This window comes from Nicotiana tomentosiformis, chromosome 1 (genome assembly GCF_000390325.3).
Source record: "Nicotiana tomentosiformis chromosome 1, ASM39032v3, whole genome shotgun sequence".
Taxonomy (NCBI): Eukaryota; Viridiplantae; Streptophyta; class Magnoliopsida; order Solanales; family Solanaceae; genus Nicotiana; species Nicotiana tomentosiformis.
The window spans coordinates 106274910-106290761 of NC_090812.1; the positions used below are offsets into that span (position 1 = coordinate 106274910).

The 15852-nt window shown below is 40.7% G+C and overlaps 2 protein-coding genes across 2 annotated transcripts; both read right to left on the reverse strand.

The window, feature by feature from the left end:
• Positions 1 to 3556: 3556 nt before the first annotated feature.
• LOC138908293 (spindle pole body component 110-like) lies at positions 3557 to 5244 on the reverse strand. The gene is made up of 2 exons (XM_070198951.1): positions 4420 to 5244; positions 3557 to 4348 (listed from the first exon to the last, which is right to left on the reverse strand). Exons 1-2 carry the CDS (start codon positions 5242 to 5244, stop codon positions 3557 to 3559), a joined length of 1617 nt encoding a protein of 538 aa, XP_070055052.1.
• A 2135-nt stretch (positions 5245 to 7379) lies between these two features.
• LOC104098102 (F-box/LRR-repeat protein 17) lies at positions 7380 to 12122 on the reverse strand. Its single transcript, XM_009604758.4, has 11 exons — positions 11378 to 12122; positions 11109 to 11210; positions 9893 to 10037; positions 9601 to 9785; positions 9370 to 9474; positions 8841 to 8938; positions 8524 to 8744; positions 8383 to 8449; positions 8206 to 8291; positions 7786 to 7884; positions 7380 to 7619 (listed from the first exon to the last, which is right to left on the reverse strand). Exons 1-11 carry the CDS (start codon positions 11983 to 11985, stop codon positions 7554 to 7556), a joined length of 1782 nt encoding a protein of 593 aa, XP_009603053.1. The 5' UTR covers positions 11986 to 12122; the 3' UTR covers positions 7380 to 7553.
• Positions 12123 to 15852: the final 3730 nt, after the last annotated feature.

A 15852-nucleotide genomic window follows, 5' to 3' on the forward strand; every position in this document is an offset into this window, starting at 1 on the left:
AAAAAACTACCATTGGGTCTGTTTGGCCCGTCAAGGGACCGGTCCGGACCCTTGGCGGGCCAAACAGTCTCGGTTCCAAAGCCAAGAACCGACCCACGAGACCGGTCCAGGATCACATATACCGGTCCCGGCCCACTTAGCCCATTTGAACCGCGGTCCCGATCGACCCACTTGCCACCCTTAATAAGGACACACATGACCCCCAACTATTGACGAAATGCATGTCTAGACAGTTTCGCTTAGTTCGAGGCCAAATTTGGACATTTTCCCTTTTTAAATAATATCTATTTGGTGTTTATAAAGTTTGTATTCATTGATAGAGGTTCATTGATAGAGGTTCACATATGCTAAGACTAATAATAACAATAAATTTGTTACCTTCAATTTTTGAAGCCTACAACTGTTATTTCAGTGCCCTTGGACTAGAGCTGGCCTTGGCAAGGGAATGAATTTCGATAGAGCAGATTTTAGCTTAGAGTCTGATTATCAATTTCATCTTCAGTTTTATGGTTTTAGCATTTATGCATCATTGCTAACAGTTGCTCTTTCACAGTTCTATCCCCTCCAGCCAAAACTAGTGACTCAATCAGAAATATCCTATAAAACATTGTGTATACGGTTAAAATCGATTTTAGTCATTCATACGGGCTGGTCGAAGATAATGGTATATCGATCAAAGGACATCTGCATAACATTCCCGGTCAAAGTACGAAATAGGGACATCGAGCTGCGAGCTTCAAGACCGGTCAATGACATGTTCGATATCTTTATCGAGCATCGAGAACGACCTATGGTAGCTCGATATCATTATCGAGCTCATACCCAAATCAGACTACGAAGCAAGGTAGAGATCATCGAGGATACGGAGACCGACCAACTTGCACGCCAAACACCGAGATCCCCAGGTCAGAATCGAGCCTCGACCAAGGCCGATGGCTCGGTCCAGTATCGAGCTCGAACCAGTATCGAGCTCGCGGACAAAAGTTGTTGCAACCGCACCAAGGTAGAGAATCTTAACGGGAATCAAGGAGGAGATAAATCATCGTGGGTCCTCCACTATATGTATTATTTTATATTTTGTTGTAGATAGAGCAATGACCCTCTCTTATAAAAAGGGCATCCTTTGTAGACAAAAGGGAGACTGGGACTCATACAAAAATAGAGATCTACTTAAGCTTGTGTTTACGCCATCCTATAAAAAAATTTCCTGTTCATCTTTTCTGCTCTCATAGCCAAAATTCTTGTATTGTTGTCTTTGTATCAAAAGATTTTACGTACCCTTAGAACCATATACAAATTCAACGTTATCCGATTTTTCGGGTAAACAGTTTGGCGCCCACCGTGGGGCTAAGGATAACAGTAATTGTTTGATATAAATCTACAGTACACTCCAGCTTGCAACTTGAAAGTCAACAATGGATATGCCTATCAACCTCGACGCCGGCCTTCAAGATGAAATCAATAACTTGACACCCAGGGCCGGAAGGCAAATTAACGATGTCACCAAAGCTCAAGTCGAAGTACCGTCAGATGTCAATTCACAAGTGGCTCTTGAGGCAAACAAACATTCCGAACCGGAAAAAAGCGCTCAGGGCGACACTCGATCTATAGCTCGAGACACCCATAACGGGGAGGAGATCGGAGTCAGCTTACGGATGATCTCCGAGATGTTACAAGTCCAACAAGCAGCGATAACCTAGCTACAGAGCCAAAATCACATACGTAGCACACCGGAATCCAACCCACTTCGAGAAATCACCCCGAGAACGGAACCAGCCGTAGAGAAGTCGAATGAACAGGAATCGGGGTCTACTCCCGAAATTACCAAGATGTTCGAGGAACTCACTAAACGAGTCGAAGCCAACGAAAAAATCGTAGAAACAATTCCATGATCGATCAAATCCCGGGAGCTCCACCAATGATGAAAGGGCTAGATTCGAAAAAATTCATTCAAAAGCCTTTCCCTTAGAGTGCGTACCCAAAGCCAATCCCCAAGAGATTTCGTATGCCCGAAATACCCAAATATAACGGAACGACCGACCCCAACGAGCACGTCACTTCTTACACGTTTGCCGTCAAGGGCAATGATTTGGAAGATGATGAGATCGAATCAGTGTTATTGAAAAAATTCGATTGCTTCGTAAAAGCGCACGCCGGAGCCATTAAAGTCGAAACCAGAAAGTCGGACCTGTTCAAGGTAACCCAAAAGGATAACGAGTTGCTAAAGGAGTTCGTATCTCGTTTTCAAAGGGAACGAATGGATCTGCCACCGGTCACAGACGATTGGGCTGTTCAAGCTTTCACTCAAGGTCTAAACGAGCGGGGCTCGATAGCGTCACGATGGCTGAAACAAAATCTGATCGAGTACCCAGCTATTACTTGGACCGATGTGCACAATCGATATCAAGCCAAAATAAGAGTCGAGGATGACCAGTCGATGTCTAGGTCAGTTACAAAAAGAACTACCGAACAAAAATCGGCCGGAGATCGATACCAGCCATATAGCGGAAACAATGCTATTGCTAAGTATCCGAGGCCTCTTTAAAATCAACCTTGCATGGGGGGGCTTTACCACTGAACACATCTGTGATGATTATCAAAGTTCAGAGCAAAGGATGTTACTTCGTTATTTCATGACAAACAGTGTCTCAACAAAACAAACAATGCTTATGTAGTTGGCCCGAGCCTGATGCAAAACATGAACACATGTATAATGACTTGAGTGATCAATCTTCTTTATCGATATTTTACGATTAATTATGCAAACAGCATCGAGTTCGAACAAGCATTCACTCGACCACCAAGCCTACGGGCTCGTTTTATTTAGAGTTCGAGCAAAGCGCTCACTCGACTATTATGCCTATGGGCTACATTGCATCAAGTTCGAATCATTCACTCGACCACCAAGCCTACGGGCTCTTTTTATTTCGAGTTCGAGCAAAGCGCTCACTCGACTATTATGCCTACGGGCTATTTTGTATCGAGTTCGAACAAGCATTCACTCGACCACCGAGCCTACGGGCTCTTTTTATTTCGAGTTCGAGCAAAGCGCTCACTCGACTATTATGCCTACGGGCTATTTTGCATCGAGTTCGAACAAGCATTCACTCGACCACCAAGCTTACGGGCTCTTTTTATTTCGAGTTCAACCAAAGCGCTCACTCGACTATTATGCCTATGGGCTACATTGCATCAAGTTCGAATCCTTCACTCGACTGCAAAGCCTACGGGCTGCTTTTACCTCAAGATCAGCACTCACTCGACCATTACACCTACGGGCCACATTATTTCAAGTGAAGATACTCATATCTCCGAATTCAAACGAACAGCTGACTATTTAAAACTGAAGGATGTTCGAGCTTTTCAAAACAAAGGGGACTACCCACAAGGCAACAGAGATTAAAATTCAAGCTATCTACTTAGCCCGTGAGGCTATTTTGCTTCAAAAGAAGAGAAATTTATATTTACAGAGACATCTACTCTGCCAAAAGGTTCTTTATGCGAAAACCAAAAAACGATACCAAAAGAAAGCAGACGACCTAAGCACTTAAGTGACTCAATCTTCACCGGAGGCTGTATTTGCAGCATCGTCCTCATCTTCAGACTCCCCCGAATCATCGGAGTCCTCTTCGGGAAAGGCCAACCTCCGAGCTTTGTTCTCTTCCGCCCTGGCAACTTCATTCTCGATCCCAACATCGAAGCCCTGAACTCTTACCTCCTCGAGAGCCTCTCTCCGAGCTTGCCATCTTGCATGTTCGACCATGCTCTCAGCTTTGGTTTGGTTAACCTCGACATCAATCCGGAACTGAGCCACTTTGGCATCAGCTCTTTTATTGGCCTCGATCGCCTCAGATCTAGCCACCTCAAGTTCTTTGGCCGAATTTGCCTTGTCGGAAGTGGCCAAATCAAATCGGTGCTGAAGATCTTTCATCTTTTCGATCAGCCCCGAGGCGTTATCTTTCGCCGATCGAAGTTGGGCATCGGACAGCTCCAACTGAGCTTCAACGGCCTCCTTTTTCGAGGCAAGTATATCCATACACTTTTTGAATTCAGCTGCCTCGGCCAGTAGCGCTTCTACCTGCGAGTTAAGCCGTCCAACCTGCTCAATCCGCTGCCGAACCTGCAGAACCGGATCATTAGTAGTTATCTCTTCTTCATCTTCACTATCATGGAACATTCGGAATACCTGCTCGGCCATTTCCCCATGTCCTTCCCGAGCCGCTGACAAGTCCGCTCGAAGATTTTCACTAAGGTGTCTGTACGAGTCACTTTTCTCAGTAAGGCTCCGAACCTCGGCATCATGCTCCTCCCGGATGCGAAGAAAGGCTTCGTGATGCAACACTAAAGCCTGCGAACAAAAGAAGAAGCATTAAAATTACCAACAAACTCTAATGTAAACCTAATTACCATTAGATTTACCCGATTCAAAGCATGTTGGGCCTCGTTGAAGAGACAAGCAGGCCCCACCGCATTCATCACTGATTGATCCTCTTCGGTCATTATGGGCCGAAGGTAACTGGCGACCCCCATGGGGGAAGAAAAAATTCGGGTATCCGCAGGTACGAAAAACTCTATCTTCCGCCTCCGGTCAGGATCGATACTTGGGGCCAGAAATCGGTCCACCAGTTTATAAACCAACAGAGGCTCGGTAGAACCCGACCACGATGCTTTTTTGGGAACCGCCATTTCACCAATACCAGTAACCTCCTCCGAGGCACCTGACTCGAGCCCCTCCAGAAAATCATGGATATAGGTCGACTCCTGAATACCCTCATAGGACCGATCCTCCAACAAGACGGCGTCTCGAATCATGGCATCCGAAATCTGAGGGGATCCGCCAATGTCAACTGTCCCGAACTCCTCTCTTAAAATATCCTCTACTGCCCGAGAAGATCCGCCCTCGGCTTTCCTCTCTATCAGCTTGGTTCGAGATGGAATAATCTCGGCTTCATTTTGTTCGAGGATTATGGCCAAGTTTCCCTGATTTGCTTCCACCGAATCGGAAGACTGTTGAATCACAACATTAGCCTGTACGCAGGCAAATTTCTCCTCTCCTTCTTCGGGTTCGCCCCTTGAATGGCAGACCGCTTCCGGAAGCACAACACCAGGGCCCCCCTTCGGATTTCGAGATCTTTTAGCCGGTTTCCTCTTCTCCGAGATCGGGGGACTAGGTACGTCTTTTCTCTTCTTTTCCTTTACCTGCTTCAAGACAGGAACGTTTTCGTCACCAGATGGGGGCCTCATGACTACATCTTTCCCAAGTCCTACAAAAAGGAGAATGGGGATTTACCATACGAATCGATGGAAAAGCAAGTCTAAAAAGGATTTACCATGATTACGGCCCTCCCATCGACCCTTTGATAATTCTACCCAAGCACGCTCGGAGTATGGTCTTTGCAACACCAGGCTTTCAACCCATTGCCTAAGGTCCGGGATCGGTTCCGGCACTCGAGCTATGGCTGCGATTAGGAACGAAAAATGGATCAACAAAATAGAAGGCAATCAGCGAAATCAAAACAGGCAAATAAAAACTTTTGCTCACGGCTCATATTCCATTTCTCAGGAAACGGCAAGTCATCGGCTGATATCAGGTCCGAGGTTCTGACCCGAACAAAGCGGCCCATCCAACCCCGATCCCGAGTCTCGTCAATACTCGAGAATGGCGCTTTGGTTGCTCGGCGAGCAAGCTTGATCAACCCTCCTCGATAAAGTCGGGGACTGTAAAGGCGTATAAGATGGTCGAGGGTGAAGATAGGCCCCTCGATCTTGCTCGAGAAAAATCGAAGAAGAATCACTATCCTCCAAAAGGAAGGGTGAATTTGGCCGAGTGTCACGTCGTACCTCTTACAAAAGGCAACGACGACAGGGTCCAGGGGTCCCAACGTGAAAGGATAAGTATAAACACTTAAGAACCCGTCGACGTAGGTAATAATTGATTCATCGGGCGATGGGATTACCACGAGTTTATTATCCCAATTACATTCATGTATAACTTTATCAAGAACTTTTTCGGTAATCAAACATTGGTACCTCGACATCGGCTCACACCGACCCGGTATCGGAGAAGGCTTTTCAATCTTAAAATCACCTACAGTCGAACACCCAATCGGAACGAATTCCTCAAGGCGGGGCTCTCCCACATCCTCACCACCAGAAGGTCGAGAAGAAGAAGCGGTCTCTTTTTGCGGAACAGACTTAGACGTTTTTGCCATTTGAAAATGTCGTAGACAAAGAATGAGGGTATTTTGGTGCTCTAAGGAAGAATTCTGGGGAACTTGAAAAATTGGGAAGTTTGAAGACATGAAAATGACGAATGGTGGAAGAAAAGGCCATTTATATATTGAAGCAATAACGGTTCAGTATCATATGTGGCCGACCGCCGCCTGACACATTAAATGCCTCGGTAAAACCAAACCGACGGGATAGCTATCATTTACATCATGGTCGATATCGATGAAAACGTCAGTATATATTTAATCGAGATGTTGGGAAATCATATAGTTTCTCATTAAATTCTTCTCCGAGAAACGAGGGGACTATCTGTATACGGTTAAAACCGATTTTAGTCATTCATACGGGCTGGTCGAAGATAATGGTGTATCGATCAAAGGACATCTGCATAACATGCCCGGTCAAAGTACGAAATAGGGACGTCGAGCTCCGAGCTTCAAGACCGGTCAATGACCTGTTCGATATCTTTATCGAGCATCGAGAACGACCTATGGTAGCTCAATATCATTATCGAGCTCATACCCAAATCAGACTACGAAGCAAGGTAGAGATCATCGAGGATACGGAGACCGACCAACTTGCACGCCAAACACCGAGATCCCCAGGTCAGAATCGAGCCTCGACCAAGGCCGATGGCTCGGTCCAGTATCGAGCTCGAACCAGTATCGAGCTCGCGGACAAAAGTTGTTGCAACCGCACCAAGGTAGAGAATCTTAACGGAAATCAAGGAGGAGACAAATCATCATAGGTCCTCCACTATATGTATTATTTTATATTTTGTTGTAGATAGAGCAATGACCCTCTCTTATAAAAAGGGCATCCTTTGTAGACAAAAGGGAGACCAGGACTCATACAAAAAAAGAGATCTACTTAAGCCTGTGTTTACGCCATCCTATAAAAAAAATTCCTGTTCATCTTTTCTGCTCTCATAGCCAAAATTCTTGTATTGTTGTCTTTGTATCAAAAGATTTTACGTACCCTTAGAACCATATACAAATTCAACGTTATCCGATTTTTTGGGTAAACACATTGACCAAAAAGAGCAATTGACATGTACAAGTAGAATGCACCTTCTTCAAACCAACCTTTGTATTATCGAGGGGTAAACTGCTAAAGCTATGACATAAACTTTTAACTTTGATCACAAGTTCACGGAACCAAGTACTTTTTATTGATAGAGGAAATACAATCCCTGTATTGACGTTGAGTATAGTTTAATCAATGAAAATTACATGATCAGGCCTTAGCCTCAGATCACTATATAACAAATAATGGACAATTGGTCTAGAGTACAACAAAGCCAGTACAAGACAAGTATTTGACTAATAAACAAGCACCGCGCACCGTCGCTTTGAAATCCTTCTCTTTCTCTTCTCATCATCAAATGGCTGTACATAAATAAAGTAATCTTTTATATAGAAATCATGTGAAAAGCAATATCTAAACAAATTAACAGAAATGGCTAGAATATAAGCAAATGTCCTTATGCAGTTGTGTGATGCTTGTATTTTGTTGTGTGATCAGCTTGTAGTGGTGCAGGCTCTTTGGTATTACCTGGGGGCTGAATAAATGAGGAACTCTGATCCTTTTTGAGCCATCAGGAAGACGTTTGGATGGAAAATGATTGTCTCCAGCCATAAAATCACCACAAACCTGCAGAAAAGGGAGTCAATCTTTTAGAACCCATTCTTGGAGAGCAGTATAGGCATAACAGAAGCAAACTGGGCGAAAAGTGAATTAAGTGAATCTTCTCGATAACACTAAGAAAGTTTGGTTCCTTATACAGCAGGAGGGAACCAACATTATAAAGGTGTAATCAGATTGCCAAAATAAGGGCATATAATTGCTCTGCCAATATACACAAGAGTACAACCAGTCCTAACTAGCATGATGTGGAAAAGACCGTCATTTAGCCAGAAGGATGAGGCAGAATTGAAAACTAACTCTAAATGCAGGAGACATCTGCTGGTCTACCTGATTCTGAAGAGTTTCAACCAATGTGTCTTGACAGCATGATGCATGCACACTTTCCAGATTGGGGCATTGAAGTAGCAATCTTTCTGTAGTCAAGTATTTATAGATCACATAAAGAAAGAAAAGCCCCAAAGTTCAAAGAGATCACAACCTAAATGAGGGTCATGAAGTGCAGACCTGGATTCAAGTTTGTACAGGAGTTCAGGTTCAAATCATTAAGCTCTGGGCAATTTAGATATAATGCCTGCATGAAAATTTCAATAAGCTACAGGAGCAATGACATGAAGAAACCTTATATGTAATACAGATAATTCTTACATCTAAGCCAGAGCAACCCCACAAGCTGAGTTTCTTTAAGCGGTTGTGTTTGATAATCAGTTTCTGATATATAAGGTGTAATTTACTAATCGGTGTTCTTTGTAATTCGCCGTTATCATTTTCCTGAGTTGTTGGACTGTCTAAATCTGGATCACATATGGTCATTCCACAGTCCATTATCTCTAGATTAGGCAACTGAGCTGCAGCAAATTGAATGCCACCTAGAGGGTAATCCAACAAGAAAGCAAAAGATATTAGTGAGTAAGCCACAAAGGATGCTGGGTTTGGATAGTCAAAGAAGCAAATTCGAGTATTACTTGAAGTGATATTTGGACAAAGAGCAAGGAGAAGTTTAGACAATGTCTCTGGAAATATATTGCATATCATCCCAATGCCACTGTCACTAATACTTGACCTGTAACAAGAGAAATAGTTGACATTAGAAATCCAGGCCCATGCCCATTCTCACTGAAGTCGTTGCTGTGACATAAGCAAAATTTTGTTCTAAATTAATTTCCCAATCCACAGAAGTATATTAGCCTCCTAATCAACCGTCAAAGTTGGTTCAATTGCTACCCTAATGTGATGCTAAAGCAGCCTTCAGCATACCATAAAAAGGGCAGCTTTTTTCACTTTACGGTTTTTTTGTTTTACTTTAGGAATGTACTAACCTTTGAGGATATTAAGACATCCCAATAAAAAGAAAATAAAACTTGAAGAAAATAATTCACCTGTCATACTACTAGGATAATATTAAAATATGTCCACTTATAACCCAACACTCCATTATTTTCTGTCCCCGGCAATATGGAGAAACCAAAGAAAGCGGCAAGAAGTGAAACTTACCCACTCAAATCAAGTAACTCAAGCCTCGAGTAGCTCGATGCAATAGCAGCGACAGATGCATCAGTTATTTCTGACCCTAGTACTAGGGAAAGCATTCGTAATCCCCTGAAGTTTAAGGCAGTAAAATTGAAACAAATAAGCTTCATGAAGGTATATTAGATGTATCTTTCATAAAACACAAACATGTCAAGGAAAAAATGAAAGAATCCAAAATCAAAGACCATTACAAACCTTAAATTTGCTGCTGTTAGAGCAAGCACAACAGCATGTGTAAGCCGAACAGATGCAACATGAATGTTCTGTAGTCTTGGGCAGCTCCTTCCAAGACCATCTACCATAGCAGTAAGATCAGTGCTATCCTTCTCTTGGCGAGAAAAATCCAGGGAAATCTCCTTTAAATTGGGGCAGTTGAAGACCTAAGCAAGTGAATACATGTAAGACATAGGTTTGTGCCAGGGAAAATGGACTAAACTTAGATAGCTATTTGTGTGACTTAATGCCATAATGTCATCAAACAGTTTACCATCTTAGAGTGACAAAAGAGATCCGAAAGGCAAAGAGTGGAAAGGCTGGTTGAAGAAAGAGTAAAGGCCCCAAGATTTGAGCAGCCTTCCATCTTGAGATTGGTAAGGCACCTTCTGTCAGCAACAAAACGGCCTAATTCATCCCTATATAAGACATATGGGTTTCACTAGATACCATTAGATCACATTGATGTTGATAATATTATCAAAACATTACTGAATAGGAAAATATGCCAGCTCTTGTAATTCTATTAGGGATCTTCCGGAAGATGTCTAATTAAGCAAAAATTACCAGCATTCCAAGTTGGACACCAATTAAGATAGTAACAGTATAACAATACGGATGCCAAACAAGAACCGATCATGTTGTGTCAATTCAAAAAAAAATTGATACAGCTATGATTGGTAGTGAGATTCATGTAATCTTTCTCGTATGATATTTAGCAGGGGCTATAAATATACCGTGCAATTTTAATATGGTTTATGATGCGAGGTAGATAACATGTGCAGTCATTAGATAAGATTAAATATGATCACATTTAACAGAAGATGTAAGTACTAACATAGAGGATAAATAAGGTAAGGCTGTTTGAGATTGCATCAATTTATAGGTGTAAAACAATAGTGATTGACATTGTTAAACGTGGACGAGAACACAATGCAATAAAAGTTATTTATAGGGATTAAGGCTCAAACATGTTGATAAACTTACTTCTAATCCTATGTTCGTTAGAAATGTATTGATTTTGTTATATATTTGTATAATGATAATAAATGCAGAGAACATCTAGTGGCAGTCTGTTAGAAAACCTAAAGTATCGAATAGTGGATAGAAAAGGATCTAAATCAAGCAAAACGAATAGTGAGGAATCATATATCCAACTCCAACTAACTTGGAATTGACACATAATTCATGTAGTTGTTAGAAAGTGAAGTAGCATAATCACTGACTTCCCAAACATAGCTCTTTGCATCCAATGAAACTGAAAATGAATGAATAAACTAGCAACAAATCCATTGGCAAAAGAGTACTGCTAACAACAGTACCAGCTAAAGAAATCAAGATCCACAAAAATTATCAGGAATATTCTACTTGTGCATTGACTCATACATAAAGCGCATATGCTGCGCATGACTTATGAAAGATAGAAGACATAATCTGACTAAAAGACAACTATGATATTCATTTGCGATAATTAGAGATCCAAAGCATACCCTGTGATCCGATTAACTGAGGTATCTGAAGTAAGGATCTCCATTGAATCCAGATTAGGGCAGGAAAATGCAATGCAAGCCAGCATCGTTGCGTCCACATCACTGTCAACACCAAAAGCAGTAAGTTAATAGTATTTCATGTGATATACATTAATATCTTCATTGGCCTTCAATAAAGCTGCTATTTTTATTCCTAAAAAGCCAATCCAGTTAATTAATCTCTAGATCTAAGATCTAAGTTCTAACCATCATTCATTAATTAAGCCAACCTTTCCATTCTAAGTGAAAGCTTAACAAGTCCAGGGCATTTCTGCAACACTGATCCAACAAGCCCAATCTGAGCTTTCACAGGAACTCCAAGCCTTAGCTCCTCAGCCGACTTCCAGATCCTTCTAGAAACATCCCTCCAACCCTTACACACCTTCGCCGCAGAAAGCAGCGCTGATGGAGGCAATCTCTTAAGCACTTCCCACAAAGCACTCGCGGGTAACTTCCCGGACCCACCTAAATCCAACTCACTCTCCAGATCCAAACAATCCACGTCATCATCATCAGATACAGGCGACTCATCATCGCTGACATCCACGTCATCGAAAGAAAGCGCTCGCCGGAGCTGGGGAAGTGGCTGACGTGGCGGAGGTGGAAGTTGCTGAGGACGAATAACGGATAGCGGAGAAGGGAGAACAAATGATTTGGCATCGGTCGGTGTGGGAGTAGGAACATCTGTATGATTATTAAGGTCGTTAGAGATATGGCAAACGTGGCCTTTTTTGGGTTGCCCACATCGGCCGCAGTTGTAGCTACCGCGTTTTTTACCGCGCTTGTGGACGAAGGCGTCGGAGATGGGGGTGGAGGGGTGGGGATGGGGGATTTGCATTTCTGGATTTGAGAGTGGATATGAAAATGAATTTGAGTGTGTGAAAGTGAAGGGGAGAGGAGAGAATCAAGGAGATGAGTGTGTGTGTGTGTGTGTAAAATGGGCGAAGAAATAAAGGGCGGGGGATGTGGGTCGGAAAGGCGCGGGAGTTTTGGGGAAATTTGGCGCCTGTGTCTTTGAATTTTGTTATATTTGTAAATGGGGTGGAGCGCTCGAAGGAGCGTGTTATGTGCTACTGTGTCGTCACCCACCTGGCTCGAGTGCTAGAAAGTAAAGACAATTCTTTTCCTACACATAGTTAGGAAAGAGTGAAAAATATCATGTTATAAACTGTGCTCGAACTATTATGCTTTTTATCTTTGTTTTGTTATATTTTTTATTTGGAACTTGGAAGGAAGTCTTTGTCATGCCCATAATTGTCTTTTCATTTATTTTCTTTCCTTTTTTTCCTTCACTTGTAGGAGATTGAATTGCTTATTCTTCTAAGGGAAGGATATTACTTTCTTGTGAATTTATCTTGAATTGTTTTTGTTTAATTTTATTCTAGTTTTGTGAAAGTGAGTAATCTTATTTTTTCACCTTGATTTAGTAAAAAGATAAAGAATTTCTTACTTTTCAACTAAATTCAATAATTGGATATTTTATTGACCATTACTATTTAGCTATTATAATTATTTTCCTAGTAAGCGGGTCACAGATATATCATCAACTGAGATTATGGATTAGTGACGAGCGTAGAAGTTAGAACACAATAATAAAATTAAGCTCGTAATGCGTCAAAAATATTATAGAAACCCATAAGAACTGGAGCAGTGATCAATTAATTTCTTCTTGGTTAAGTAAAAATATAAAATTCAAGTATATTTTTTTAAAGTTCTAAAATAAAATTTTAAAGTGATCTAAAGTTCTAAACTAATATTGAAAAGTTTTACCAAAGGAAGAAGACATGGAACTTGACTTGAGATGATTAATTCAGATTTTATTTCTTGAGTTAATATCTATTTCTGAACATAAATATTAATTATTTCTCTCGAATATAAATTCAGTTAAACTAAGTCTTCTCTCGAATAACCATAGTCTAACAATTCTAGAAAAGTATTAAGAGTTCAACGAGTATATGATCAATAAGTAACGGATGTTAGGATTATTGGAACTTCTCACAAATATCCCAATGCTTTAAAGATGCTTCTATAACTAAATCTTGTCTCAAATAAGCGGGTTATAGAGAATTAATCCTATAATATATTCTTCTCTCGAATAAATAAATTATGACAATCAATTCAAGTACACTAACAACTTTATTAGTTCTCTTGAATATAATATAGTCAAACCCAAAGGACATACTGTCAATCATACACGAAAGATGTTAAAACAAGAAACTAAAGTCTAAACTAATTCATCATCAAGTTCCCATAGAAAATTACTCCATGAAGTAGTTCATATTATAAACCATGTAAAAGAGAAGAAGAAAAAATATTACAACCAAGTTGGGGAATAAAATCTCTCAATTGTTCCTTTGCTGAAAACTTCAATCTAAAGTATTAAAAATCTTCTGGTACAGTTGTAAAAGTCCAAGATAACCTAATTAGGACGAGCTCAAGCATTATATAGGTCAAGGGATAAGTAAATGCAATTCCAAAATTAACCTTGAAAAAAGAATCTCGTCAATACAATGCACGACAACACACATGAAGCCCCAGACACGCCGGTGGGCACGCAGACTTAGCATTGTTCAGTAAAAATATAATAACTTTGTGTAGGGAGAGTCGAAACGACGAGTCATTTGAATCACTGGAAACTAGACTCAAAGCTTTATATTTTACCACAAGAATATTGATAAAACTCCTCATAGATTTGGAGATATCATCTGTTTAAGTTGGATCACATGTTTTTGGAGGGAAACAATTGCTCCAAATTCTAAATCCCAATATCTATTACTTGAAATTTCACTACTTGTCGCCATTTGACTTTTAGAAATTCATATTCAAAACACAAAAAATCCCATTTACTATATTTTATATATTCTTGAACTTTTTCACCTTTCTCTTTTAACATTTAAGCTCAAAGCTTGCATGCACATCAACAAAATATAAAAGTGAGCTTTGTGATAAAAAAAACTCACCAAAATAACTAGTAAACACATAAAATATAACCAAACTAAACAGTTTATATGTACACATCAAATACCCCCCCCCCTTCCCCCCTCCCCCCACTTAAATGTTTGCTCGTCTTCGAGCAAAGAAAAGAAATAAACTCACACATAAGCTTGATCGACTCCTCAAGATAATGGACAAGCATCAATCATTCTAATCTGTTGGAATCGAAATCGAGCCATCTACCAATCCTCGACATACCTCACAAGAAAGATTATGCCCTTATGATGAAATCAAGGGATCAAATTGTATGAACCCTAATTTGAGAAGTAGAGAAGAGAGTAGAGAGATGTGAGAGCATGTAAAGCAGAGAGAGAAAGTGAGTAGAGAAAAATGAAATTTGTTATTGATCAGTAATTGGCTTGTCTATATTTATAGGAGCTAATTATCTAGCTAACTACTTTTAATACATGCACTAACTAAGAATATTAAATAGACTATTCTACTCTTTTATACTTCATAGAATCCTATGTGATCCCTTTCTCAACACTCTCCCTCAAGCTAGATGCCATGATGTGATGACCCAAAATATCATCTTTAAATTTAATAATTAATTATATGATATAAGCACTATTTACCATTACTCGACTTGCGTGTGCAGTCCGTAAAAATTTTTCGGAAAGTTTTCAGGTGAAAAATAGATTAAAATGTGAATTAGATGTTTAAAACATAACTAAGTTGACTTTGGTCAATATTTTGAGCAAACGGATTTGGATCAGTATTTTGACAGTTCTGGTAGGTCCGTATCGTGAATTGGGACTTGGGCGTATGCCCGGAACCAAATTTCGAGGTCCCTAGCCCGAGATATGGAATTTTGATAAAAAATTTAAAGTTTGAGTTCAAATAGTGACCGGATGTCGAATTATGTGCAAATGACCTCGAAATAGAATTTTGATGATTCCAACAGCTCCGTATGGTGATTTTGGACTTAGGAGCGTGATCGAAATTTTATTTGAAAGTCCGTAGTGAAATTAGGCTTGAAATGGCTAAAATAGGAATTTAAAGTTTGAAAGTTTGACCGGGGGAGTTGACTTTTTGATATCGGGGTTGGAATCCAGTTCTAAAAAATTTTACAGCTCCGTTATGTCATTTATGACTTGGGTGCAAAATTTGAGGTCAATCGGACTTGATTTAATAGATTTCGACATCAAATGTAGAAGTTAGAAATTCTAAGTTTCATTAAGCTTGAATTGGAGCATGATTCGTGATTTTAGCGTTGTTTGATGTGATTTGAGGTTTCAAATAAGTTTGTATGATATTTTAGGACTTGTTGGTGTTTTGGGTTGAGGTCCCGAGGGCCTCGGGTGAGTTTTGGATGGTTAACGGATCAAAAGTGGGATTTAGCTGCTGCAAAAGCTGCTGCAATTTTTCTGCTGGAAATGCTGTCAAAATCGAGCTCCCTGTCAAAATCGAGCTCCCTAACAAAATCGAGCTCCCTGACAAAATCGAGCTCCTTGTCAAAATCGAGCTCCCTGACAAAATCGAGCTCCCTGACAAATCGAGCTCCCTGATAAAATCGAGGTCCCTGACAATCGAGGTCCTGACAAAATCGAGGTCCTTGACAAATCGAGGTCCCTAACAAATCGAGGTCCCTGACAAATTGAAGTCCCTGACAAATCGAGGTCCCTGACAAATCGAGGTCCCTGACAAAATCGAGGTCCCTAACAAATCGAGCTCCTTGTCAAAATTGAGCTCCCTGACAAATCGAGCTCCC

Excerpts from the sequence above, each read along its gene's own strand:
- LOC104098102 (XM_009604758.4), bottom strand. The coding sequence starts at position 11,985 with ATGCAAATCCCCCATCCCCACCCCTCCACCCCCATCTCCGACGCCTTC. Across the intron at positions 10,038-11,108 it reads TCAGTTAATCGGATCACAGG|GGATGAATTAGGCCGTTTTG; the intron begins GTATGCTTTGGA and ends TGTCTTATATAG. Across the intron at positions 8,450-8,523 it reads GGGGTTGCTCTGGCTTAGAT|GCATTATATCTAAATTGCCC; the intron begins GTAAGAATTATC and ends ATTTTCATGCAG.
- LOC138908293 (XM_070198951.1), bottom strand. The coding sequence starts at position 5,244 with ATGAGGCCCCCATCTGGTGACGAAAACGTTCCTGTCTTGAAGCAGGTA. Across the intron at positions 4,349-4,419 it reads CCCAACATGCTTTGAATCGG|GCTTTAGTGTTGCATCACGA; the intron begins GTAAATCTAATG and ends TTTTGTTCGCAG.